Source organism: Delphinus delphis, chromosome 11, assembly GCF_949987515.2.
Source record: "Delphinus delphis chromosome 11, mDelDel1.2, whole genome shotgun sequence".
In the NCBI taxonomy this organism is placed as follows: domain Eukaryota; kingdom Metazoa; phylum Chordata; class Mammalia; order Artiodactyla; family Delphinidae; genus Delphinus; species Delphinus delphis.
Window position 1 is genome coordinate 15,028,121 of NC_082693.1, and position 27,233 is coordinate 15,055,353.

At 35.0% G+C, this 27,233-nt stretch overlaps 1 protein-coding gene across 5 annotated transcripts in view; it reads left to right on the forward strand.

Annotated features, from left to right (window-relative positions):
• Positions 1–27,233, forward strand: part of PIK3C2G (phosphatidylinositol-4-phosphate 3-kinase catalytic subunit type 2 gamma) — a 373,466-nt gene that overhangs the window by 267,541 nt on the left and 78,692 nt on the right. For all 5 annotated transcript variants that reach the window (XM_069541180.1, XM_060024362.1, XM_060024360.1 and 2 more), the window contains 3 exons: positions 9,837–10,026; positions 10,758–10,879; positions 14,526–14,634. In XM_069541180.1, the coding sequence (XP_069397281.1) occupies positions 9,837–10,026; positions 10,758–10,879; positions 14,526–14,634 (421 nt within the window). The remainder of the gene's footprint in view (positions 1–9,836; positions 10,027–10,757; positions 10,880–14,525; positions 14,635–27,233) is intronic.

Here is a 27,233-nt window from a genome sequence, read left to right on the forward strand (position 1 = left end):
AGTAACAGTTGTTTCTGATGATAAGTAATTTAAAATATTTGTATCCTATAAAAATGTACATCTGTTCTGAAGTAGAATAGAATTTGTACACATGTTTAAGATGGGACCTATGGCTTAAGAAATTTTATCTTAATGTATGCCCCTTTGGACTGTGTTCCCTAGATGCCAGAAATACTGTTAATTATTTTTTTTTTTCTGTCTAAGGGTTATTCCTATGTAAAAATTAAAGGATCGTTGTTTTAGTGCCTTTGTACCACCTGGGAATTCCATACTCACTTATTTGCTTATTTCTCACTTAAAGACAAAGTTGGAAGACTGTTCATTATAAATAATCCACAATGAGAGCAAAGACTTTCTAAATGTGTTAGAATTTTTCCTTGCTACTTTCTAAATGATGTCACCTTTGGTATGCATTTAACTTCTCGAGGTCTTTTTCTTATCTGTTGCCAAAATAATTTTACTGCTCACCTCTAAGGATGAAAAGATTAACATAAGGCATTTAGTGCAGTGCCTGCCAAAGGATATATACTCCCTGAGGGCAGAAATCTGATTTCTCTCCTTTACCTCTATGTCCCAGTACAAAGAACAGTGCCTAGCAGGAAGTTAGAAGTGTTTATCAAGACTGCCTGGGGGATTTCCTTAGGAAATTTGAGAACTGAATCCTTCTAGATGCTGCTTTGGATTTATAACATAAGGATACTCCAAAGCATAATCCGGCTGAAGCTGCCATTAAAATAGATAAATCAGAGAGCTGCCACTTGGATAAATCAGATCCTCGTAGAGGCCTGAAACTTACTGCTCTCAGGTCCCCAGTCCTAAATTGGGTCATATTTAACAACATTATTTTATCTGACCTGTTAAATCTGCCACTTGAGAAACTAGAGATGCATTTAGATGAAAGTCTGCATTAAAACTCTAAGTTTATCGTAAAAGTTCATCCTTCATCTCCAGTCTTGCATCTTAACTGCTGGGCGATGTAAGAATAAGGCCTAAACATAGTTGAGATTATGTGAGTGTGAGTACATCAGAACTTAAGATTTATGGTTCATAAGCCTACCTTCATGAAAAGTGAGTACATGCTATCATCCTAGAGCTTTCCACCTCAACACATAAAATATGCTCAGTAACTATTTGTTGAATGAGTGAGAGAATGGTAGGTCTCTGTAAATCATGATTAGTATTATACTCTTACTGCTATTATTACCTTCATGTCTTTGAACTACTGATGAAGAAAGAAATGAATGTTTTATACTGCACTACGTACCCATAAATTCATAAAGTCAAAGGACATCTTTAAAAATAATGAACACTGTGGAAATGAATAATGATCAGGGTCATATTTTAACCTTCTTAGGAAATTTTGTCCAATATTGATGTATAATAATGGAAAAATTTGGATTTTTTTAAGTCTAATACCAGAACAAGATAAATGGGCTTGAAGTTTTATAAAAATGAGGGGGAAATTATTAAACATTATTGAACTACATTTTTAACTTTGAGGACATGGCTGATTTGTTGTAAAGAAGGCATTGCTTGGTAACTTTGATAGATGCCAACCAAGAAAAGCAGTGTTTGATTACATTCAACATCTGTTCCTCATGGAAATATTTTAGTAAGCTCAGAATAGAAGGAAACTTAGATAAACATACTTTTTTAAGTGAAAAATTATAAGCATTCCCATTAATGTCAGGAAAAATATAATAATGCCTCCATCTTGTTAGTACAGCTCTATATTTAAGCTTTGTTATATTGTTATTTTCCACTTGAATAAGAAAACAAATAAAACAGTTCCATATAATTTTTTTAAATTTTTGAAATAAGAATTTAGTACAGTAAGTGGTTACAAGATAAACATTCAAGACTCAGTAATGAAAAAATTAGAGAGGGAATATTATATGATCACCTAAATAGATACAGAAAATTCAGTTATTAAAATTTAGAATCACTCATTATTTTAAAACTCTCTAGAAATAGAAAGGAATATCCTTAAACATGTAGCTAAAAACCTACAGAAAACATTATACTTAGTGGTAAAACATTAAAAGCCTTTCCTCTGTAATCAAACAGACGAAAAATGCCTGCTATCACCACTTCCATTTAACATTGAACTGGAGGTCTTAGCAGTGCAAAGGGTGACAGAAAACTCTGTCATTATTTGCAGATAACATGACTGTGTCCATGCAAATTTCAAAAGAATATACAGTGTATTGTTAGAATTAATGACTTAAAAATCTACTCATATATTAACAAATGTTAGTTAAAATAAAATTTAGAATAAGCTAGAATTTACAATTCACAATAAATCCAACAAAATATATGGAAAACAGCCACAGAAAAAATTTCTAAAATTATACAGACAGATGTAAAATAAGACCCAACTAAATGGAGAAATATGCCATGTTTAGTGGTTGCGTGTCTCAATACTGCAGAGATGTTGATTCTCCCCAAATTAATTTATAGTTTAATGAAATATCTTACAAATCCTTACACATTTATTTTATGTATTGGTAAGCTTGATAAGGTGATTCTAAAATATATTCGGGAGGTCAAAGGACCTAAAATCATGAAAAAAAAAACACCTGAAAAAGAACAAGGTAAAAGAATTTTCAAGATTTATTATAAGTTCTTGCTATTTAAGAAAGTGTTGTATTACCACAGAGATAGACAAATTGAAGAGTACAACAGAACGAAGAGACCAGAAACAAGCCTATGTTTATACATACCCTTGGTACTGGACAAAGTTGAATCAGTAAGGAAAGAATGGTCTTTGCAATGAAAAAACAAAATTGGTTAAATTAATCATTGTACATCTATACTTCCAGATAGATCATTAAAAAAAAATAAGTTAACTCTGTTTTCTGAAGTAGATTGTTCATTCAACATATATTTTGGGGCCACTTACTATGCATGAGTTACTATAAAGTTTTTCTTCCAGAACATATTACTAAGTTAAAAAAGCAAATTACAACATTTCATGTAATTGTGATTTTTGAATCCTGTCTTTTTTACTTCCATCTCACACAACTTCGAAATTCTTACAAAATCATGCTCCCTTTATCTGTCTGTTTCCCTTCTTCCACTCCTCGCTCTGTCAGCCACTCTGCTGTTCTTTGCTGTCTGTCAATCACCAGTCATCCATCTACCTCTGAGCTTCTGGATGAGGTGTTGTTTCTGCTTAGAATTTCCTCTATCAGAAATTTCCATGGCCTATGCTCTTGGCAAATTAAGTTTTTTGTCAAATCATTCAACTCATCTTTTTAGTGAGACTGTCCCTGACCATCCTACTTAAAATTACAACACTGTTCCCTACCCCATATTCCCTCTCCCCAATTTCTATTTTAGTTTCCTCTATGGTATATATTTCTTTCTCAAATCCTATATTTTTACATGTTTATTTCATTATGGTCTGAATTCCACATTATATAATCTCTCTAAGGGGACACATTTCTGTCTGTTTTTGTTTTCATTGCTACATCCCAACATGCACCTGGCATGTAACAGGAGTAAGAATAGTGTGTCTGGCTGTGTGTCTGTTGGTTTGTGCAAGTGTATAGAGAAAGCTCAAAAGAATACTACCAGATTGTTCATAGTAGTTATTTTGGGGGAGGAGAGTGACAACGGAAGATGGATGAAGGGAACTTTTCACATTTTACTTAATATTTTACTGTATGGCTTGAATTATATATTATTTTTTAAAAATCAAGTTTTTTAGTGTCCCTGGAATTTCTTCCATAAAACAGATCAAACAGGGTAGCAAAACCCCAAAACTACGGGCAACATCTACAACAAAACTAGGTAACAAGGTATTCCTAAGAATCCTAAAATACAAGCAGATGGGGCAAATCAAGTTACAATTATTTTGTAACAGCATCTTATGGGAGGAAGCTAAGGAAGCAACATGTTATCTGATTGACCTGAGAACAGAATTCCACAGAGCCCACAGGTACTCACTGGAAACCTGAGCGGGCCCATTTGATAAGCTGTTTAGCAGCTGAAACTGGGAAGGATTTTTACACACTTCAATTCACAAGGAAGGGCAAAGGTTCCATGGCAAATCTGAAAAGGTTGGAGAAGTCTATAAACTCTCAAAGGTAACTGGTGATTCCTCCCTAGAAATAGTCCTATGCTGAAGAGAAACTGCTGGAACTATAATCCAAATGAAAGGAGAAAGATCATAGGAGCAAAGGAAAACCACAATCCAGAAAAAATTGGGGGCAAAGAGAGAAGCCAAAGAGGAATATCTCAGAAAGTATGAAACAGTGTTTTTACCACTGTGATAGCAACAGGAAAGAAAGCTTCAGACCCTTGAAAAGCCTCTACTCCTTCCTGAAAGTTTAATTTTATATTAAAATGAGTAAGCAAAATGGATCATATCTGAATGTCATACAGAATTATAATTTTAAAAAAGAAATAAGATGCAAAATAAAATCTCTTCAATGAAAATACGCCAGAAAGACATTCCTAACAAGGGATAAACTGTATCCTTACATTACAAATTGATCTAAAAGAAATTAAGAAAATAATAAAATATGCTGGAACAATATAGATTACAATTAGAGAAAACTCAGAAATGAAGTGATTGAACCCCCCAAAAATTAGAAAATAAAAGAAAGAATACTTTTAAAAATAGTAAACTACAAAGAACACAGAAGAAAATAAAAACAGCACAATAGATAATACCTCCAGAGAAAAAAAGATGAAAAAAACAAAGGAGGACCTTTAAAACAAAAAGAAATGAAGTCAATAAATATCCAGTATACATATAATTAACTTCCTGAAAAATAAAACCAAAGTAATATAACAAAAAAATATCTAGAAAGGCCTAAAGTTCAGCATGTGCTATCAGCCATGTGGCTGACAAGGTCTTGGTGCTCTGGCTAGGTGTCAGGCCTGTGCCTCTGAAGCAGGAGAGCCAAGTTCAGGACATTGGTCCACCAGAGACCTCATAGCTCCATGTAATATCAAACGGCGAAAGATCTCCCAGAGATCTCCATCTGAACGCTAAGACGCAGCTCCGCTCAATGACCAGCAAGCTACAATGCTGGACACCTTATGACAAACAACAAGCAAGACAGGAACACAGCCCCACCCATTAGCAGAGAGGCTTCCTAAAATCATAATAAGGCCACAGACACCCCAAAACACACTGCTGGATGTGGTCCTGCCAACCAGAAAGATGAGATCCAGCCTCATCCACCAGAGCACAGGCACCAGTCCCCTCCACCAGGAAGCCTACACAACCCACTGAACCAACCTTAGCCACTGGGGGCAGACACCAAAAACAACGGGAACTAAGAACGTGCAACCTGCGAAAAGGAGACGCCAGATACAGTAAGTTAAGCAAAATGAGAAGACAGAGAAACACACAGCAGATGAAGGAGCAAGGTAAAAACCCAGCAGACCAAACAAATGAAGAGGAAATAGTCAATCTACCTGAAAAAGAATTCAGAGTAATGATAGTAAAGATATCCAAAATCTTGGAAATATAATGGAGAAAATACAAGAAACATTTAATAAGGACTTAGAAAAACTAAAGAGTAAACAAACGATGAACAACACAATAAATGAAATTAAAAATTCTCCAGAAGGAATCAATAGCAGAATAACTGAGGCAGAAGAAGGAATAAGTGATCTGGAAGATAAAACAGTGGAAATAACTGCTGCAGAGCAGAGCAAAGAAAAAAGAATAAAAAGATTGAAGACAGTCTCAGAGACCACTGGGACAACATTAAATGCACCAACATTCGAAATATAGGGGTCCCAGAAGAAGAAGAGAAAAAGAAAGGGACTGAGAAAATATTTGAAGAGACTATAGTTGAAAACTTCCCTAATATGGGAAAGGAAATAGTCAAACAAGTCCAGGAAGCACAGAGAGTCCCATACAGTATAAATCCAAGGAGAAACATGCAAGACACGTATTAATCACACTATCAAAAATTAAATATAAAGAAATATTAAAAGCAGCAAGGGAAAAACAACAAATAACATTCAAGGGAATCCACAAAAGGTTAACACCTGGTCTTTCAGCAGAAACTCTGCAAGACAGAATGGAGTGGCAGGACATATTTAAAGTGATGAAAGGGAAAAACCTACAGCCAAGATTACTCTACCCAGCAAGGATCTCATTCACATCCAACAGAGAAATTAAAACGTTTACACACAAGCAAAAGCTAAGAGAATTCACACCACCAAACCAGCTTTACAACAAATGCTAAAGGAACATCTCTAGGCAGGAAATGCAAGAGAAGGAAAAGACCTGCAATAACAAACCCAAAACAATTAAGAAAATGGTAATAGGAACATACATATTGATAACTACCTTAAATATAAATGGATTAAATGCTCTCTCCAAAAGACATAGGCGGGTTGAATGGATGTAAAAACAAGATCCATATATACGTTGTCTACAAGAAACCTACTTCAGACCTCGAGACACATACAGGATGAAAGTGAGAGGATGGAAATGGATATTCCATGCAGATGGAAATCAAAAGAAAGCTGAGGTAGCAATTCTCACATCAGACAACACAGACTTTAAAATAAAGACTATTACAAGAGGCAAAAGAAGGACACTACATAATCATCAAGGGATCAATCCAAGAAGAAGATATAACAATTGAAAATACTTATGCACTCAACATAAGAGCACCTCAATACAAAATATATATACAGCTCATGCAGCTCAATATTTAAAAAACAAACAACCCAATCAAAAAGTGGGCAGAAGACCTAAATAGACATTTCTCCAAAGAAGACATACAGATGGCCAAGAAGCACATGAAAAGCTGCTCAACATCACTAATTATTAGAGAAATGCAAATCAAAACTACAATGAGATATCATCTCACACCAGTTAGAATGGGCATCATCAGAAAATCTACAAACAACAAATGCTGGAGAGGATGTGGAGAAAAGGGAACCCTCTTTCACTGTTGGTGGGAATGTAAATTGATACAGCCACTATGGAGAACAGTATGGAGGTTCCTTAAAAAACTAAAAATAGAACTACCATATGATCCAGCAATCCCACTACTGAGCATGTACCCAGAGGAAACCATAATTCAAAAAGATACAGGCACCCCAATGTTCACTGCAGCACTATTTACAATATCCAGGTCATGGAAGCAACCTAAATGCCCATTAACAGACAAATGGATAAAGAAGTTGTGGTATATATATATAATGGAATACTTGTCAGCCATAAAAAGGAACCAAATTGGGTCATTTGTTGAGACGTGGATGGATCTAGAGACTGTCATACAGAGTGAAGTAAGTCAGAAAGAGAAAAACAAATATCGTATATTAATGCATATATGTGGATTCTAGAAAAATGGTACAGATGAACCCATTTGCAGGGCAGAAATTGAGACACAGATGTAGAGAACAAATGTATGGGCACCAAGGGGGGAATGTGGTGGGGTAGGGGTGGTCGTGTGATGAATTGGGAGATTGGGATTGACATGTATACACTGATGTGGATAAAATTGATGACTAGTAAGAGCCTGCTGTATAAAATATAAATAAAATTCAAAAATTAAAAAAAAACAAAACAAAACTACAATGAGGTATCACCTCATACCAGTCAGAATGGCCATTATTCAAAAAATCTACAAAAAGTAAATGTTAGAGGGGGTGTGGAGAAAAGGGAACCCTCTTGCCCTGTTGGTGGGAGTATAAATTGATACAGCCACTATGGAAAACAGTATGGAGGTTCCTTAAAAACTAAAAATAGAACTCCCATATGACTCAGCAACCCCGGTACTGGGCATATACACTAAGAAAACCATAATTCAAAAACAGTCATGTACCACAATGTTCATTGCAGCTCTATTTACAATAGCCAGGTCATGGAAGCAACCTAAATGCCCATCGACAGACGAATGGATAAAGAAGATGTGGTATATATAAACAATAATATTGTACTCAGCCATAAAAAGAAACGAAACTGAGTTATTTGTAGTGAGGTGGATGGACCTAGAGTCTGTCATACAGAGTGAAGTAAGTCAGAAAGAGAAAAACCAATACCGTATACTAACACACATATATGGAATTAAAAAAAAAATGGTTCTGAACAATCTAGGGGCAGGAAAGGAATAAAGATGCAGACGTAGAGAATGGACTTGACACAGGGAGGGGGAAGGGGAAGCTGGAACAAAGTGAGAGAGTGGCATGGACATATATACACTACCAAATGTAAAACCGATAGCTGGTGGGAAGCAGCCACATAGCACAGGGAGATCAGCTCGGTGCTTTGAGACCACCTGGAGGGGTGGGATGGGGAGGGTGGGAGGGAGATGCAAGAGGGAGGAGATATGGGGATATAGGTATATGTATAGCTGATTTACTTTGTTATAAAGCAGAAACTAACACACCATTGTAAAGCAATTATACTCCAATAAAGATGTTAAAAAAAACTATCAAAACTGAATTTTATATTTAGTATTTTAAGAAATACTAACGTCATAATTCAAGAAGTTTTCTGGAAAATGAAAAGTCTTGAAATTACATATTGAAAGGACACTTTGTATATTGAGAAAAGTTACCCTGAATAACAAACCTGAAACATATTTTTGGAAAAACTATTGGACTTTTAGGGGGAAAAAAACTTCCTTTAAGCATCTAAGCAAAAAGTTCAAGTCATTTGTAAGGGAAAGAAGTTCAGTATGTCATCAGAGTTTTGGACAGTAATCCTTTATTCCGAAAAAAAAGTTAAATAATATTTTTATGACCCTCAAAAAAGAAAATGTGAGCCAAGGGTGTTTTAGTCAGCAAAATGGACTTTGGAGTATAAAGGCCACAGAAAAACAGTTATCAACACCCAGAACTCAGAAACTTATTTCCTTGAGCACTTCCTGAGGAATTTATCGGAAAATGACCATCAGATAGTCAAAATGACTGGAGGGATGTGACATAAAGACTTGTAGAGCAGATAATATTTAATGATAGTTAAAAGAGAGACTGTATAATATGTATAGTATAGATACCATATGATGTGGATAGAATAGCTCTATAAAAAATGGAAGTGGAATAGGAAGCACATATGAAAAGTGGAATGAGCATAATGTTTGCTTTATTGTATTAACTGGGATAAAAAGGATAACACTGCAAGTCATATACTGGACAAGATGGTGCAGAGGGGATAAAGGATATTATCTAAAGATATTTATTATACCATTAGAACACAATTGCAAACCTTCTTAAATACAAATAATAATAATAATAAAGCGGAGACAAACCAAAACCAAACCAAAAAAAAGGAAAAAAAAACCAGAGTGAAAAGCATTTCATATAAAATATGTGTATATTAAATATAGTATTATACTTTTTTGTAAGAGAGTTGACAGAGGGACACAAATAACACAAAAATAAAATTAAAAATAAAACAATTAAAGTTAAATCATAATTTTTAAAAAATGTTTACGTATGGGGGAAGAAGGGAATAGCGTAAAGAGTTCAGGGATAAATGTTGGGCTTCTTGGTATATACACTGTTTTGTAGATTTAACTTTTGGAATTGTGTAAATATTTTAAATAATTATAAACAAATTGGTTTTTTAAAAAATCATCCCTAAAAATCAAAAACAAACTTAAAAGAAGTCAAAATACAAACATTGCAATTACAGTTTTATATTTCACCACAAAAGTTTCTTTTATATTTGCTAACAGTTCAAGATGTGAATTTGAAGTTTATAAAAATAATGTTTAATAGTGGGACTCCAAATAAATAGGCATGGTCCTTGACTTTTTCTTCCACATCTAACACAAGGAAACAACTCAAATGAAATGAGTCAACTCAGGGGAATGTTACTCACTATCTTTTCTTTTTCATTTCTCTAGGAAAATAAAGGAAAGTCTGGAGTGTTTCCCTGTTAAATTGAATAACTTGATCCACACACTTGCACAAATGACAGCCATAAATGCTGCCAAATCTACTTCGCAGACTTTTTCCCGGGAATCCTGTACGATGAGTGAGACCCAGTTAATCCAAAGAGCAACAATTTTAGGGTTCAGCAAGAAAACTAGGCATGTAAGTCTCAAGTCTGTCATCTTGACTTATATATCATTTGACTACATCTCACACTTCCCTTCACTATGCTACACATTCCTCCTTATACCATGATTTTTCTTTTTTGCTACACAACTGAAAAATCAGTTACAGTTTGAACAGAAGTTCCATTAAGGCGGATGTTCCAAGGAGAAATTATAATAACCAGAGCTACTAGTAGAGAACCACCAAAGAGAACAGTTTCTGCCCTGTGGTAGACTATAAATCAAGACCTAATTAAAATGTCCACAAGAAAAAAAAAAAGGGGGCTTCCCTGGTTGCGCAGTGGTTGAGAGTCCGCCTGCCAATGCAGGGGACATGGGTTTGTGCCCCGGTCCGGGAAGATCCCACATGCCGCGGAGCGGCTGGGCCCGTGAGCCATGGCCGCTGAGCCTGCGCGTCCGGAGCCTGTGCTCCGCAATGGGAGACGCCACAACAGTGAGAGGCCCACGTATCGCAAAAAAAAAAAAAAAAATGTCCACAAGAAAAGAAGATCAGAAATTAGGCAGTCTGTTCCCAGCACCTAAGATTATGATATTTTTATATACTGTGTTTATAGGTAATTTTGCCTTTACAAATTGCATCTCTTATCTTTTGTGATGATTTTTTTTTTTGCAGAGAGGTTCTTTGTTTAGTTTACATGATACAGAATTTTAGAATGTATTGAAGGTTGATATTGCCATCTTCTGATTTTGTCTCTTTATTTTCTGCAGCTTTATCTAATCCAGGTGACTCACAGTAACAATGAAACAAGCCTGACAGAAAAATCATTTGACCAGTTTTCAAAACTTCACAGCCAACTTCAAAAGAAGTTTGCATCATTGGCCCTCCCAGAGTAAGGACTGTCCTCCACTGTTTTTTGACTTTAGTACTTGTCCCTGAACATAAGGAAAAATTATGGTTATGGGATTTTCTATTTGTGGGCAACACAACACAACATTCTGATTCCAGTGCCACTGAACCTATCCCAGCAGAGTCTCTATGGCTCTTAGAGTAGAGAACCTTTTGTCTCATAAAACAGAATAAAGGTTTTCAATTTTGTTTGCTTTCAGCCATTGAGTTTGTAGACAAAAAAAATCATAACCAATTTTATTTTTCATTGATTATCAGGGAAATTGTTTTATTTGCCTGTTTTTAAATTTGATTGTTTTAGTGTTTTCTATAAAAATAAAATTGAAATTGAAAATGCAGAACAAAATTGGATATATCTTCTCTTTCAACAGATAACTGCAATAAAAAGCTCTGATATATTTATTTGCTGTACCAGAAAATTTTGTCAATATCAATTAGTATACAAGTAAAATATATTAACATCAACTCACTTTCGTTATCATTAATTATTAACTTGGACTTGGGTTATCCAAATTTAATTTGTCATTATCTTCATTTTGCAGTCTTGAAAACCATTGCTCAGTTCATGTTATAATGAAAAAATATTAAGCATAAATAATGTAATTGAAAATACTTCTGTTCAAATAAACCTTCTAAAATTCATTATTTAGAGCTAGCCAAATTTATGTTATAGACTTGAGTGTGTATCTTGACCAGAGGTGCACCTTGACTTTAAAAAGGTGAACTTCTTAGAAATTATGTTATTTGCACTTAGGCAAATCAAATGTCATCTTATCTATAGAGTAGTTTCTTGGTATCCACAAGATTGGTTCCAGGACCCCTCCCACGGATACCAAAATCCTTGCATGCCCAAGTTCTATACATAAAATGGCATAGTATTTACAAATAACCTACCTACATTCTCCTGTATACTTTAAATCACCTCCAGATCACTTATAGTATCTAATACAATATAAATGCTATGTAAACAGTTGTAAATACAATGTAAATGCTATGTAAATAGTTGCTGGCATGCAGCAAATTCAAATTTTGCTTTTTGGAACTTTCCGGACTTTTTTTTTTTAATATTTCAATCCACAGTTCGTTCAATCTTCAGATGTAGAACCTGCAGACAGGGAGAGCCAACTATAGCAGAATTTTTGTTGAGTAAATTGTCCTTTAACAATATGAGTGTTCATACCAGACCTGACATACTTTGTACATGTGGATTTTTGTTAGACTTTCAGGACTTAGTCACTTACCAAAATGTAAATCTAAACAACGTTGCCAATGGATGGAGAGATAGTGTGCATTATTTTGAAGACTGTGTAGTTCACACTGATGAAAAACTATACTTGCAAATGTCACAGAGATTTTGAAATACAGATGCTTTAAACATCAGAAAGTCATCAGAGTAAGAGCACATTCAAGAGACTGAGAGGGAAGGAATGTCATTGTGGAAACTTAAAGACAACATCAGCTTTAAGAGTTATCAGAAAACATCTAATGTAATAACTGAGGAAAAGGAAATACTGGCAAAAATATTCAGTTTGACTGCAAATATTGAATTCAACATTAGTGGTTTCCATTGTACCCTAATAATTAATGATTTAAAAATATGTTCATTCTTGTTAAATGGCTGTCCTTTTGTTTCAAAAATGTCTCTGTTGTACTCTTTTCTCTTCCCAATACATATTAGTATAACTTGTAAAACTTTAAAGTGCCAATAATCTCTCTCCATATGCCTCTTCTCGATTTTCAGCTTTAGTTAGGATTCTGTTTTGTTCAACAACTCTTGCCTGGTGATGGGACCTAAATTGATTTTAAAATCATTCAAGCAATGTGTGGAGAGGAGGAATATTTAGTCCTTTGTGCCTTGAACAATATTTGTATGCTAACAGTCCCAAAGGAGCTCTGGCTTATAGCAATGCATACAGAAGAAGGATGAGGGCAAGATTTCCTCTGACTCCTAAATTTACTAAGAGAAGCTCTATGAGAATTATATAAACCCAATCTGGAAAGTATGATCAGAAAGTTAGAGTCATATAGAATAAAATTCAAATTAGTCATAGCATGTAACGGTGGTCTTCAAATCAGACTGTACCTCTTCCAACTTCTGAGAATACAGAGGCATAGGAATCTTCCTTGAAATTAATGGTCTTCTTTAAAAGTCACCTGCTTGAGAAAGGTTGATTTCCTTTCCCTCTCCTAATTTCACCATTGCTCTTCTCCCAGCCATCCAGAATTTTATTTTGGTACACTGTCCCAGGGAGTAAAAAATCTCTGAGGATTAAATAAAGGGCAAATCAAACTACTGGTGTTGGTATTGAGAAAATGAATTACTCTAATAACCAGGTATCAAATCTGTTTGCAGGTCGTGTGTTTCTTAAACTTTGGTGTGAACAAAATTGAGGGAGGACATGATAGCACCGTCAGATAAAATATCCTAAAAAATCATTTTCAAGAACTGATTACTATGTTATATTTGACATATAACTCAAAAGCATTTTAAACAACTGAATGACATTACTAGAGCTGAATTCCTTCATTCTCATGTACTTATTTACACACAATACTTTTTTAGTACATACATCTATAAAAAAGGAATAGAACTGATGTTGAACTCCATTTTATTCTAACAATAAAGAAAATTAATCCACAGTTATATAAGTTAATATTTAAAAGCAGCAAAACCACTGTTTATCAAATGTATTTCTATGTTTTGATTAATTATATATGGTAATAATTTTTATGATAATTAAATCTGGAAGAAAATTTTTAACACTTTAAGCCTTAGTAAGAGTAAAGCAAGAGTAAAAAAGTAAAATGTCAATTATTTAAATGCACAGAAATATTATTTTGGACTTCCCTGACACTTCCAACAGGAAGCAATGGATGGGATGTCCTGCAGTTTTCACATACTTCTGTGTGTTTGCTAACAACCCTTCACCATCCCCCATGCTCCTTTGCCCAGAGGAAGCAGAAGAGGAAGGAAGCAACAGCAAGACTGCAGTCAGAGGAAGCCGCTAGATAGTTCCTAAAAAGATACATTTAACCAGCAAAACGTGTTGCCAAATGCTTCCCATTAATAGGTCATGCCACCAATAATTGGTCGTAATCAACGTCTAGCCCATCAAGATGAATCATCAGATAGTGAAGAGGAAATTCTGCAAGCTAGACCCCTGGGGAAAGTGATACTTTGTTCCAAAAGACCAGATGGAAGCATATGCTTTGTAAAATGTTTAATCTAGTTAGTGTAGCAATGTCCCTCGTGAACCCAGAGGAAACAATACCATATGACCTTTTTGAAAAATTATGGATCATTAAACTTCAGAAAGTACTTATTAACCCCCCCACATGTATTTAAAGGACAAATTGTGTGGTCTGCCATAAATACAGTAAGAAGGAAAATATATATTAATTTAGTATGTTAAATTAAATTAGTATTAATATCAATGATAGTTAAAATAGCACAAGTGACCACAGCCATGTTAATAAAACTCTCAGAATTAATCATGCATTCTATGGTTTTTTAAAAAAACGTTTTCAGTGGCCCTTCCATCTGATGCAGCCTTAACTTTATGAACAATTCTAAGATACAGATGCCAATTTTCAAACTAATGAAGATATACTTTTTTCTTTTAAAACAGGTTTCCTCATTGGTGGCACTTACCTTTTACAAATTCAGATCACAAAAGATTCAGAGATCTAAATCATTACATGGAACAGATATTAAATGGATCGTATGAAGTTGCAAACGTATGTTACAATTTACTTTTATATTTTTACATAAAATATGGACTGTTTTATGTATTATTACTGGGAATATTTTTAAATACTTTATGATAACATTTTTAGTCCTACATTTATTCAACAAATGTACAGATTAAAATTATCTTGTCAATTCCATGCAAAAACCAACCGGGACTTTACTTGAAATTGCATCTTAATATCTTTCGATCCATTATGATATTCAAGTATTTTTAGAATGTTTTTTCAATAATTGTTTATTGTTCTGTGCATAGAGGGCTTAGAAGTATTTTGTTATACTAGATATAGTACTTTTTATAAAAATCCTTTTCCTGTTTTTTCACCATTATATAGATAGAACTGATTTTGTATATTGACATTTTACCCAACAATCTTACTAACTTCACTTTTAATTCTAATAATTATCTGTATTGTTTTTCAACTTACAATCATATTGTCTGCGGATAACAAGGGTTTATTTTTTCTTTCCAATATTCATATATTGTATTTCTTTTCCTTGCTATTTTGTACTCTCTAGGGCTTTCAATAGATATTGAATTGAAGTGGTAATGGTGGATATACCTACATTATTCTTGAATCCAGGGAAGAAGTGTCTAATATTTCCTCATTAAGTATGTAGGTTTTGTAGGTCCCCTTTATTATTTTGTTTCCTTCTATTCCTAGGTTGCCAATAGTTTTTACAAAGAAGGTTGAATGTATCAAATTTTTTTTCTGAATCTACTGGGCTGCACAATGATCACCAATAATCCTATTTTTCTCCTTTACTCTGCTAATGTGGTGAATTACACTGAAGAACTTTCTAATTTTAAACAAATTTGCATTACTAGGGTAAACTCTACATGGATGTAATGTATTATACTTTTTATGTATTATTGGATTTGATTTAACATTTTCTTTAGCATTTGTTTTCATCTTTATTTATGACAGAGATTGGCCTGGAGTTTTTCCTTCTTACAAAGTCATTACCAGGTTTCAGAATCAAGAACATGCTAGACTCATAATATTAGTTGCAAAGAGTTATTGCTTTTTTCCCTACTCCCTGGAACAGTTTGTATAAAACTGGTTTTATTTCTTTAATTTGTAAAGTCATATAGGTCTGGAGATTCAATTTATTTAAGAGCTATAAGACATTTCACATTTCCTATTTCTTCTTGAGTCTCTTTGTTAAGTTACATTTCTATAGGAATTTGTGCTAATTTATTGGCATAAAGTTATTCATAATATCCTATCATAATCTTTTTAACATTTATAGGATCTGAAAAGGTATTCACTCTTCGATTTCTCACACATATTTCCTGATCCATACTTCCAGAGGATTATGAATTTTACCAATCTTTGTAAAGAATGAAATGTGGGACTTATTGACCCTCTCTATTGTATTATTTCTCTGTTTCACTTATTTTTTACCTTTATTATTTCCTTCCTTCTGCTTCCATTCTATTTATAACATCCTCAGATAGTTAATTTAACTTGTTTATTTTCAACCTATCTTCACTTACCCATTTAAAACTCTAAATCCTCTCTCCTAATCAAGATTTAATAGCACCCCACAAGTTTTTATATACAGTATTGTATTTTCTTTATCATTCCTTAAAAATATTTATAAAATTTTCACTATGAATTTTCCTGGACCATGGCTTAAGTCTATTTCACCCACTTGAGTTTTATATGCTGTAGTAAAAATACATATCTGTATCTGTATCCATAAATTTCATAAGTAATTATTATTGTTGTTTTTGCAATCAATATTTAATATTACTCACATATCTCATTTCCATTGCTTCCTGTAACTCTGAATTTCTGTCTGGGATTGTTCTCCTTCTTCCTGAAGAACACCATCTACTATTCCCCCTAATACGAATTTGCTGCTAAAAAAAACCCTCTAAATTTACATTTGTCTGAAAAGTTTTTAGTCTACCTTCATTCTTGGAGGATATTTTTGCTGACTATTTGGTATTTGAGCATTTGGATAGCAATGATTTTATTCTAAAAGCTTTAAGGCTATCATTTCATTGTCTTTTAGCTTCCATTGATTTTGTTTAGAATCCATCTGTTATATTTGTTTCTTCTTTGAAAAAGTTTTTTTATTCTTTACAATATTGTTCTTTTTACTGTTGGTTTTCTGCCGTTTTACTTTACTTTGCTCAGATATGACTTTGTTTCTACTGATGATGCTTGAGCTTCAGCACTTCTTGAATTTGTGCCATGATGTCTTTCATCACTTTTGGAAAGTTCTCAGTCGTTATCACTTCACATATTGTTCATACTATTTCCTCTCTCCTCTTTTTCTGGGACTGTAATCACATATATGTCTATCCTTTTCATTGTACCCTCTATGTCTCATACTTTTACTCCTGTATTTTTAATTCTTTGTCCTCTATGACTTAGTTTCTGAATAGCTTCTTCTAACTTATCTTTTTGGTTGTTTATTCTCTAATGGTCTGTGTTTAACATACTGTTAAGTCCATTCTCTGAGTTCTTAATTTCAATTATTCTTCAGTTTCAGAATTTCCTTTTTTTTTTCAGTTCCTAGTCCTTTGCTGAAAATCTGTCCTTTTTATTATTTCTTCAAAAATGGTAAGCATAGTTATTTAAAATCTTCCTAAAAACTCCAATATTGGTACCTACTGCATGTACCTTTTTATTTTCTAATGTTTCTGCTGGTTTTTAATTATGTAGTCTTGTTCCATTGTGAGCCTGGTTATTTTCCTTTTTATTGTGGCCACATATTGTACTGCAATGTCCTTTGTAAAAATTGGATGCCTATGTTACTGTTATCCTGGTATAGAGAATTATAATATCTGAGTACATTAACAATCTAGGGTTGCTGAAATTCAGTTGCAGGGATTCAGATTATTCAAAACTGAACTGTAGCTCTTGTGGGGCACTATTACTGGTTCATCCTTATTCCTTAGATGTAGCCACTTTGGATCTAAACCCAAGGTAAGGCAGACTCACCAAGAATCTACTTGGCAGCTCTGGATTCCATTCCTTTTCCTCTTAACTCTGCAAGGTGGTCAAAAGTGCTGCTCTACCTCCCAGCCATTCCACTGCTTCAACCTATATCAATTAAAAACCCACAACAGAAAAGCTGTGCCCAAACCCAAGCTCACTTCCCCAAGACTGTCTTGCCCCAGATCCTAGCCTGGTAATTCTTCACTATCTTGTTAGCTCTCTGATGCTTTCAAGCAAAGTTTAAAAACAAATTGTTTAATTATTCCAGTTATTCTCTTTAGGAGGTCTGGACTAAATGACCAAATCCAATATCACTAAAAATAGGAGCTTACAGCTGCAGTCATGCTACCCCTCAGCTTTCAGAAATATCTGCTGTTCTGCCTCCTCCCCCACATCCTGTGTTCTGATGAACCTTGTCTCTCATAGGTAACTATTTCAGAGGATCTAAGTCTGTGGTCAATTCCCATCTGAAAAAAGTATTTAAGGATTTCTTGGTGAGGTTTTGGTACTACTCATCAGTGATTCTGAGTGGCCTAGAAAATTGAAGAGACATGCCAGACCCCAATTTTGCCCTCTTCTGTCATATGCATCAAAAAAAGGACTCTTAAGATCCTTCCCCATACACACATGTGCATACAACCTACACATGCACACAGCTGTTACAACTCCTTCTGAGGACTCAAGGAAGGATTAGCTCCCTTTACTATTAAATTCTTATCACCATCTTGCTTGCAAGGTTCCTGTGAGACAAATGTAAGTTACAAAGGCAGGTACGAAGCTAACAGAATCCTCCAGAGTTCTTGGCTAGACATAGGATCTTTTAGGGATTTACCTAAAACATCATCTCTAAGGGTAAAAGGTTCAAGGCCTGTTAGGTTTTTTGCCTTTTGATATAAGAATGGAGACTATTTATGGAATACCTTTAGCTAATCCACATGTCTGGAATAACTTTAATGTCACCAATGAGAGCCCATTTCTAACATTAATCATGCTAGTCAACAAGCTACCATTTTTATGAACAAAATCCTTTGATATTCAGTATGCTAATTAATAATGTCCATTTTTTAAAGGGGTTCAGCACGATGGCTTGATTTACATATATTGTGAAATGATTACCACAATAGATTTAGTTAACATCTATCATCTCATATAGATACAATAAAAAGAAAAGAAAAAGCAATTTTTAAATTTATAAGTGTCATAAGATGAAGGTTTAATAGCTCTGCTTCTTCTTCCTCATCCTCTCCCCCAAATTTAGCATGTTTTTAATTATATCAATAATTAGCATTTGTAAAATACCTATTGTTGATTGAGTTGTGAGAGTTTAACAGAACTACTTACACTGACTGCCTCTAGTATGGGTTGCCTGATTAAAATATTGGGAGCCTCTTATTTCCTCCTGCTCTATGCAGGCACCCCGATAGTGCAGCCTTGATTAGGACATTAACAGACCATTCCTGGACTCTAGTCATTTTTACTTTTATTGAAGTATAGTTGACTTGCAATATTATATTAGTTTCAGGCGTACAACATAGTGATTTGATCATTTTCCTACCATCTTGATTAAATCCTAGCAGCAGTCCAGTTATACTTTGACCTAAGAAACACATTTATAATATCATGCTGTATATACAGACATACTTTGAACTTCAGTAAGTTACAGGCACTGTAACAGGAGGACTACAACCGACCCCATAACCAGGACTTAACTGAGTCAAAGAACCCTATTTTTCTCAGCAGTCAATTCAACAACCTTCCTTCTCCATGTGGAGCTTGGGAAAGACATTAGATGAGATTACTTTCCAGTCAGAGTGTGAATTGTTTTAATTACATGTTGTATAGTAGATTAAGTCAGTATATATCAAGGAAACCTTACTGAAATTTAAAAATAAAATATATTAATGAAAGTATTCAAAATTGTCTCCTAACTGTAGGTTTGCTGATTCAGGATGTTGGCTTATTGCTATACCACCCAGTTGTGTAATATTGTGGTTTGATGATGAATAGACCTACTTAAGAAAATTCCACAATTCAGATCACAAGCATCCTAAGGCTATTAGAAAAAAAATCACAATTGTCAATAATGACTGCTTTATATTGCATATAGTCAGGGTCAAGAGGAGAAACTTTTAAATACCTATCACTAGCTCCTAAGACTAGTGGTTCTCAAAGCTCAGCTTCTGGACTGTGGTTGGAACCTCATCTGGGAATTTATAAGAATGCAAAATTTCAGTCCCATCCTAGACCTATTAAATCAGAAACTTTGGGGATGAGGTCCAGCAATGTGTTTTAACAAGCCCTCCAGGGTGTTCTAATCCATGACAATGTTTGAGAACCATTATTTCAGACTCTGGTCATCTTTCCTTTTTTTTTTTTTTCTGCAGTTTGAACATGATCAGACATTTGGTTTCCAATGTAGTAGATACTAAGGTACCCTACTATATCGTTGATTTTTTTGCAAATCTGGACTCAAGCACATTGTGCTACAATATTATTTCCAGGCTGGTGGCTCAGCTAGAGTTGCTGTTTTGTATCAAAGGACAAGTGCCTGAGCACTTAAGAAAGTATACTTAACCCAGTTCCCAGTGAAGTAGAGAAGGCATCCCAGGGAGTATGGCTTTCAAGTTGTTACTAAAGGGCAAACAGAAGTTAGTAAATGGAAACTGGGGAAAAATCGTGCCAGACAAGGGGAACTACAAGGACAAGCATGCATTATGGTTACATGCTTTTCTCTTGTTTGGAAGCTTAAAGAACTCAATGATTATATTCATTTAATTTTACCCATGTATATAGCAAACTTATAATCTTGTCAACATTTAATATATATTTTAAATGAAAAATTACAGAATTATTAACATATATTAACCTATAGGATTTATGTTGTTTTTCAAAACCTAGGAGAGTGAAACTTTGCATCCAAAAAGTATTTAGCAGTCTCTTAACTTATTTATTCTTATACCTTACCAGTTTTATTTTAAATTAGCACGTTTCCAAAACATATAATTTATTTATTTTTAATATATAAACTACTACACTAATAAGTGATAAATGCTTTAAAATTTGTGGAAAAATAATACAAAATTTGGAAAAAATTTTGGATGATATTATAAAATAAATATGAATGTAATTTGATTTTTTTTTCTCGCACCACAGTATAATGCCACATTAACCCCATGAACAGAGACCTCTGGCTTGGTAGAGAATGATCTTGAGAATCCTGCTAGCTGAAAGCTTGAGGACAGGCTCCACAGGTTACCTAGTGCCAAGCCCAGGAGGACTGCCTGGCCATGCTCTAAATGATAAGCATTAATAGTGCACTGGGTCATGATTTTACCCTTCAGAAAGATCACTCAGAGCACATCTGTAATATATCTGTTATGAACAAAGAGAAAGAAATGAACAGTATCTGTTCATCGTGGGGACAGAACCATGTATAATAATAGGATAACTGAAAACAAAGATGTAAAATGATTGTTGAAAACAGCATTAGACAATAGGAAAGCTACAGTATAGTCAATAATTATGTGTAAGTATCTTGCATATTCATGAATTTATGTATTATATTAGCATACTCAATATAAATTGTATTATATCTTTTGAATATATTTAGTATTTAGGTCTCAATCAGTGAGTAATGGGAAATGAGTTCTAAGCTTCTGTCCTATAGGATCAAGGCAACTGAATTTATTTCATTGGATTTCAAGTGCTTTTTTGCATATTCAGGAATATATTAGGTTGAAATCTTAATGTTCCTTACTAACTCTGACATTCTCTGAAGGTCATGTCCATTCACTTTGCTATAGTGAAGGACACTTGGATATGGCAACTGTCTCTAAGGGAAAGCGCTGAGGGGATAGTGGATGGGATTGTCATCTTTCATGCTGAGAGCTGCCTTACTGATTATACTAAAGCTGTTTTAAAGATTGTGCCTTTTCAGGATAATTGACAAAATATCTAGTAACCGTTGAAAGTGTTAGGCTTTGGCCTATTTAAGCAGAGGCAAGTCAGTGCAAAGTGGAGAGGCTTCTGATTTCTGGTCCTAGTGTGAATAGGATAAATTTTGAGATCTGTCTTCAGATGGCAGCAAGCTTTCAATAGGGAACTCGTAAGTATATCTGCCTAGAGTATGGGTTCATATAGAACTGTTAGCAGAAGATTATTATGAAAGGGGAAAAGCAAAGGGGTCAGACATATACAGGTTGGGAAGACTTGCAAAGTGCAGTTTATCACAACAAGATTTAATGAATATTGTTGCTTATCATAATCACAGCTGCATAGAGAAAGCTGAACAAGACCACCAAACGTGTACCTCACAGTTTTCATCACATTCACATTTGCTAATGTGCTAAAAAGTACTACTGTAGAGGCCCCAAGAAGAGATGTTTTTATATTGTTCTTAAACTCTATTGGTCAATATTTAGGGAAAGGAAGGTTGAAGAAATTTCAAACACCTTACTGTTTTTATCTTGGATGAATTAAGATCTAGGATTTGAGTGGGGGAGAAAAAAGGAGAAGAAATAGAAGAAAAAAGAAGAGATATTTATTTATATCATCAAATATGAGATATGACTGTGAAATCACAGATTCCAGAAATGCTCCAAGTGAGAATACATCAACCATCTTCTAACACTGGACTCCCAAATAGAGCAATCCCATTTGGTCCCGTAATAGTATCAAACAAAAGGAAGCTGATATTATAGGAGTTTCTCCCAAAGTAACACCCTCCTAATAATTTACTTGAATTTTGTACAATGAGTATTTGGAGTACAAGAAAATATCTTCCTAAGATGTAAATCCTACATCTGTATATTAGTCATCCTTTCTATACTACAAAATAAATAAGTTAGTGCTATATTAACAAAGATAAAATCAACAAAAATCAAATGTCGGCACTGGCACAATAGGGACCACTTTCAAAATCTACTGTCTCCATCATTCAACAAATGTTTATTGATTGCCTACATTGTATACTTTCTGGCCAAGGGTGCAAAAATAGTACCTAGCGATCAGTTGTTTCAGAATAATGTGAGGAGGTTTTAAAAAGTATGTTCTGAGGCCCATCCTTAGGGATGCTTGTCATATCAGTAAAGGGAGATACAGGCATACTTCGTTTCATTGTACTTCATTTTATTTGCCATTCACAGGCATTACGCTTTTTTTACAAATTGAAGGTTTGTGGCAACCCTGCTTTGAGCAAGTCTATTGGCGCCATTTTTCCAACACCATTTGCTCACTTTGTGTCTCTGTGTCACATTGTGGTAATTCTCACAATATTTCAAACTTTTTCACTATTATTATGTTTGTTTTGGTGATCTGTGATGAATGATTTTTGATGTTACTATTGTCATTGTTTTGAGGTGCCTCAAACTGCACCCATATAAGACTCTGAACTTACTTGATAAGTGTTGTGCGTTCTGGTCCACATCACTGATTGGCCTTTTCCTCATCTCTCTCTCTCTCCTTGAGCCTCCCTATTTTCCCTGAGACACAAAAGTATTGAATTTAGGCCAATTAGTAACCCTACAGTGGCCTCTAAATGTTCAAGTGAAAAGAAGAGTTGCCCATCTCTCAATTTAAAGCAAAAGCTAGAAATGATCAAACTTAGTGAGATAGGCATGTTGAAAGATGAGATAGTCAGAAAGCTGGGCATCTTGAACCAAACACTTAGTAAAATTGTGAATGCAAAGTAAAAGTTCTTGAAGGAAATTAAAAGTACTACTCCAGTGAATACATGAATCATCAGAAAGAGAAATAGGTTTATTGCTGATAAAAGAGAGTTGTAGTGGTCTGGATAGAAAATCAAACCAGCCACACATTCCCTTAAATGAAATCCTAATCCAGAGCAAAGCCCTAACTCCCTTCAGTTCTTTTTTTTTTTTTTTTTTTTGCGGTACGCGGGCCTCTCACTGTTGTGGCCTCTCCCGTTGCGGAGCACAGGCTCCGGACGCGCAGACTCAGCGGCCATGGCTCACGGGCCCAGCCGCTCCGCGGCATGTGTGATCTTCCCGGACCGGGGCACGAACCTGTGTCCCCTGCATCGGCAGGCGGACTCTCAACCACTGCACCACCAGGGAAGCCCCTCCCTTCAGTTCTATGAAGGTTAAGAGAGGTGAGGAAGCTGCAGAAGAAAAATTTGAAGCTAGCAGAGGTTGGTTGAAGAGGTTTAAGGAAAGTCTCTATAACATCAAAGTGCAAGGTGAAGCGTCAAATGCTGATGTAGAAGCTGAAACAAGTTATCCAAAAGATCTAACTAAGATAATTGATGAAGATGGCTGTACTCAACATCAGATTTTCAATTTAAACAAAGCAGGCTTCTACTGGAAGAAGATGCCATGTAGGACTTTCATAGCTACAGAGGAGAAGGCAATGCCTGGCTTCAAAATTTCAAAGGACAAGCTGACTTTCTTGTCAGGGCTAATACAGCTGGTGTTTAAGTTGAAGCCAATGCTCATTTACCATTCCAAAAAACTTAGGGCCCTTAAAGATTATGCTAAACCTACTGTGCCCTATGCTCTATAAATGAAACAACAAAACCTGGATGAGAGCATATCTGTTTACAACATGGTTTACTAAATATTTTAAGCCCATTGTTGTGAGCTACTGCCTAGATAAAAGGTTCTTTTCAAAATATTACTCCTCATTGGCAATGCACCTGATGGAGATGTACAATATTAATGTTTTTTTCATGCCTGCTTATACAACATCCATTCTGCAGCCCATGGATCAAGGAGTAATTTTGACTTTCAAGTCTTATTATTTAAGAAATACAATTTTTAAGGCTATAGTTGCTATAGATAGTGATTCCTCTGAGGATCTGGGCTAAGTCAATTGAAGACCTCCTGGAAAGGATTCACCATTCTAGATGCCATTAAGAATATTCATGACTCATGGGAAGAGGTCAAAATATCAACATTCACAGGAATTTGGCAGAAGTTGATTCTAACCCTCATGGATGACTGAGGAGTTCAAGACTTCAGTGGAAGAAGTAACTACAGATGTGATAGCAAGATAATTAGAATTGGAAGTGGTGTCTGAAGATAGGAATGAATTGCTGTAATCTCATGATGAACCTTTAACAGATGAGGAAGAGTTGCTTCTTATGGATGAGCAAATACAGTGGTTTCTTGAGGTGGAATCTACTCCTAGTGAAGATGCTGTGAAGATTGCTGAAATGACAACAAAAAAATTAGTTGATAAAGTAACAGCACAGCTTGAAAGGATTGACTGCAATTTCAAAATACATTCTACTGTGGGTAAACACTATCAAACAGCATTGCCTGCTACAGAGAACTCGTTTGTCAAAAAAGAGTCATCAATGGGTCAGACTTCACTGCTGTTTCATTTTCACAAGTTGCCGCAACCACTCCGACCTTCAGCACCCACCACCCTGACTAGTCAGCAGCATCAGCATCAGGGATAGACCCTCCCCCATCAAAAAGATTATGACTCGCTGAAGGCTCAGATGATAGGTAGCATTTTTTTTAGCAGTAAAGTATTTTTACATAAGTTATTAACATTGGTTTTCTTTAGACATAATGCTATTGCTCACTTAACAGACTACAGTATATTGTAAACATCACTTTTATATGTACCGGGAAACCAAAGGTTCATGTGACTGGCTTTATTGCGATATTTGCTTTATTATGGTGGTCTGGAATTGAACCTATAATATCTCCAAGGTATGACTGTATCTGGTATCTGTGTTGGGTTTTTTTTATTTGTTGTAACATATTTATTGGAGTATAATTGCTTTAAAATGTTGTTAGTTTCTGCTGTATAACAAAGTGAATCAGCTATACATATACATATATCCCCATATCTCTTCCCTCTTGCATCTCCCTCTTACCCTCCCTATCCCACCCCTCTAGGTGGTCACAAAGCACAAAGCTGATCTCCCTGTGCTATGCAGCTGCTTCCCACTAGCTATCTACTTTACATTTGGCAGTGTATATATGTCAGTGCTACACTCTCAATTCCTCCCAGCTTACCCTTCCCCCTCCCCATGTCCTCAAGTCCATTCTCTACATCTGCGTCTTTATTTCTGTCCTGCCCCTAGGTTCAACAAACCATTTTTTTTAGATACCATATATATGTTTCAGCATACGTTATTTGCTTTTCTCTTTCTGTTTTCTCTTACATCACTCTGTATGACAGTCTCTAGGTCCATCCACCTCACTACAAATAACTCAATTTCATTTCTTTTTATGGCTGAGTAATATTTCATTGTATATATGTGCCACATTTTCTTTCTCCATTCATCTATCAATGGACACTTAGGTTGCTTCAATGTCCTGGCTATTGTAAATAGGGCTGCAATGAACATTGTGGTACATGACTCTTTTTGAATTATGGTTTTCTCAGGGTATATGCCCAGTAGTGGGATTGCTGGGTCGTATGGTAGTTCTATTTTTAGTTTTTTAAGGAACCTCCAACTGTTCTCCATTGGGGCTGTATCAATTTACATTCCCACCAACAGTGCAAGAGGTTTCCCTTTTCTCCACACTCTCTCCAGCATTTATTGTCTGTAGATTTTTTAACGATGGCCATTCTGATAGGTGTGAGGTGATACCTCATTGTAGTTTTGATTTGAATCTCTCTAATGATTAGTGATGTTGAGCACCCTTTCATATGTTTGTTGGCAATCTGTGTCTCTTCTTTGGAGAAATGTCTGTTTAGGTGTCTACCCATTATTGGATTGGGTTGTTTGTTTTTTTGATATTGAGCTGCATGAGCTGCTTGTATATTTTGGAGATTAATCCCTTGTTAGTTGCTTCATTTGCAAATATTTTCTCCCATTCTGAGGGTTGTCTTTTTGTCTTGTATATGGTTTCCTTTGCTGTTCAAAAGATTTTAAGTGTCATTTGGTCCCACATGTTTATTTTTGGTTTTATTTCCATTTCTGTAGGAGGTGGGTCAAAAAGGATCTTGCTGTGATTTATGTCATAGAGTGTTCTGCCTATGTTTTCCTCTAAGAGTTTGATAGTTTCTGGCCTTACATTTAGATCTTTAATCCATTTTGAGTTTATTTTTGTGTATGGTGTTAGGGAGTGTTCTAATTTCATTCTTTTACATGTAGCTGTCCAGTTTTCCCAGCACCACTTATTGAAGAGGCTGTCTTTTCTCTATTGTATATTCTTGCCTCCTTTATCAAAGATAAGGTGACCATATGTGTGTGGGTTTATCTCTGGGCTTTCTATCCTGTTCCATTGATCTATATTTCTGTTTTTGTGCCAGTACTATACTGTCTTGATTACTGTAGCTTTGTAATATAGTCTGAAGTCAGGGAGCCTGATTCCTCCAGCTCCGTTTTCCTTTCTCAAGATTGCTTTGGCTATTCGGGGTCTTTTGTGTTTCCATACAAATTGTAAAATTTATTATTCTAGTTCTGTGAAAAATGCCATTGGTTGTTTGATAGGGATTGCATTGAATCTGTAGATTGCTTTGGGTAGTATAGTCATTTTCACAATGTTCATTCTTCCAATCCAAGAAAATAGTATATCTCTCCATCTGTTTGTAAAATCTTTAATTTCTTTCCAAGAAAATACTATATCTCTCCATCTGTTTGTAAAATCTGTTTCTTGGATTCTTCCAATCCAAGAAAATAGTATATCTCTCCATCTATTTGTAAAATC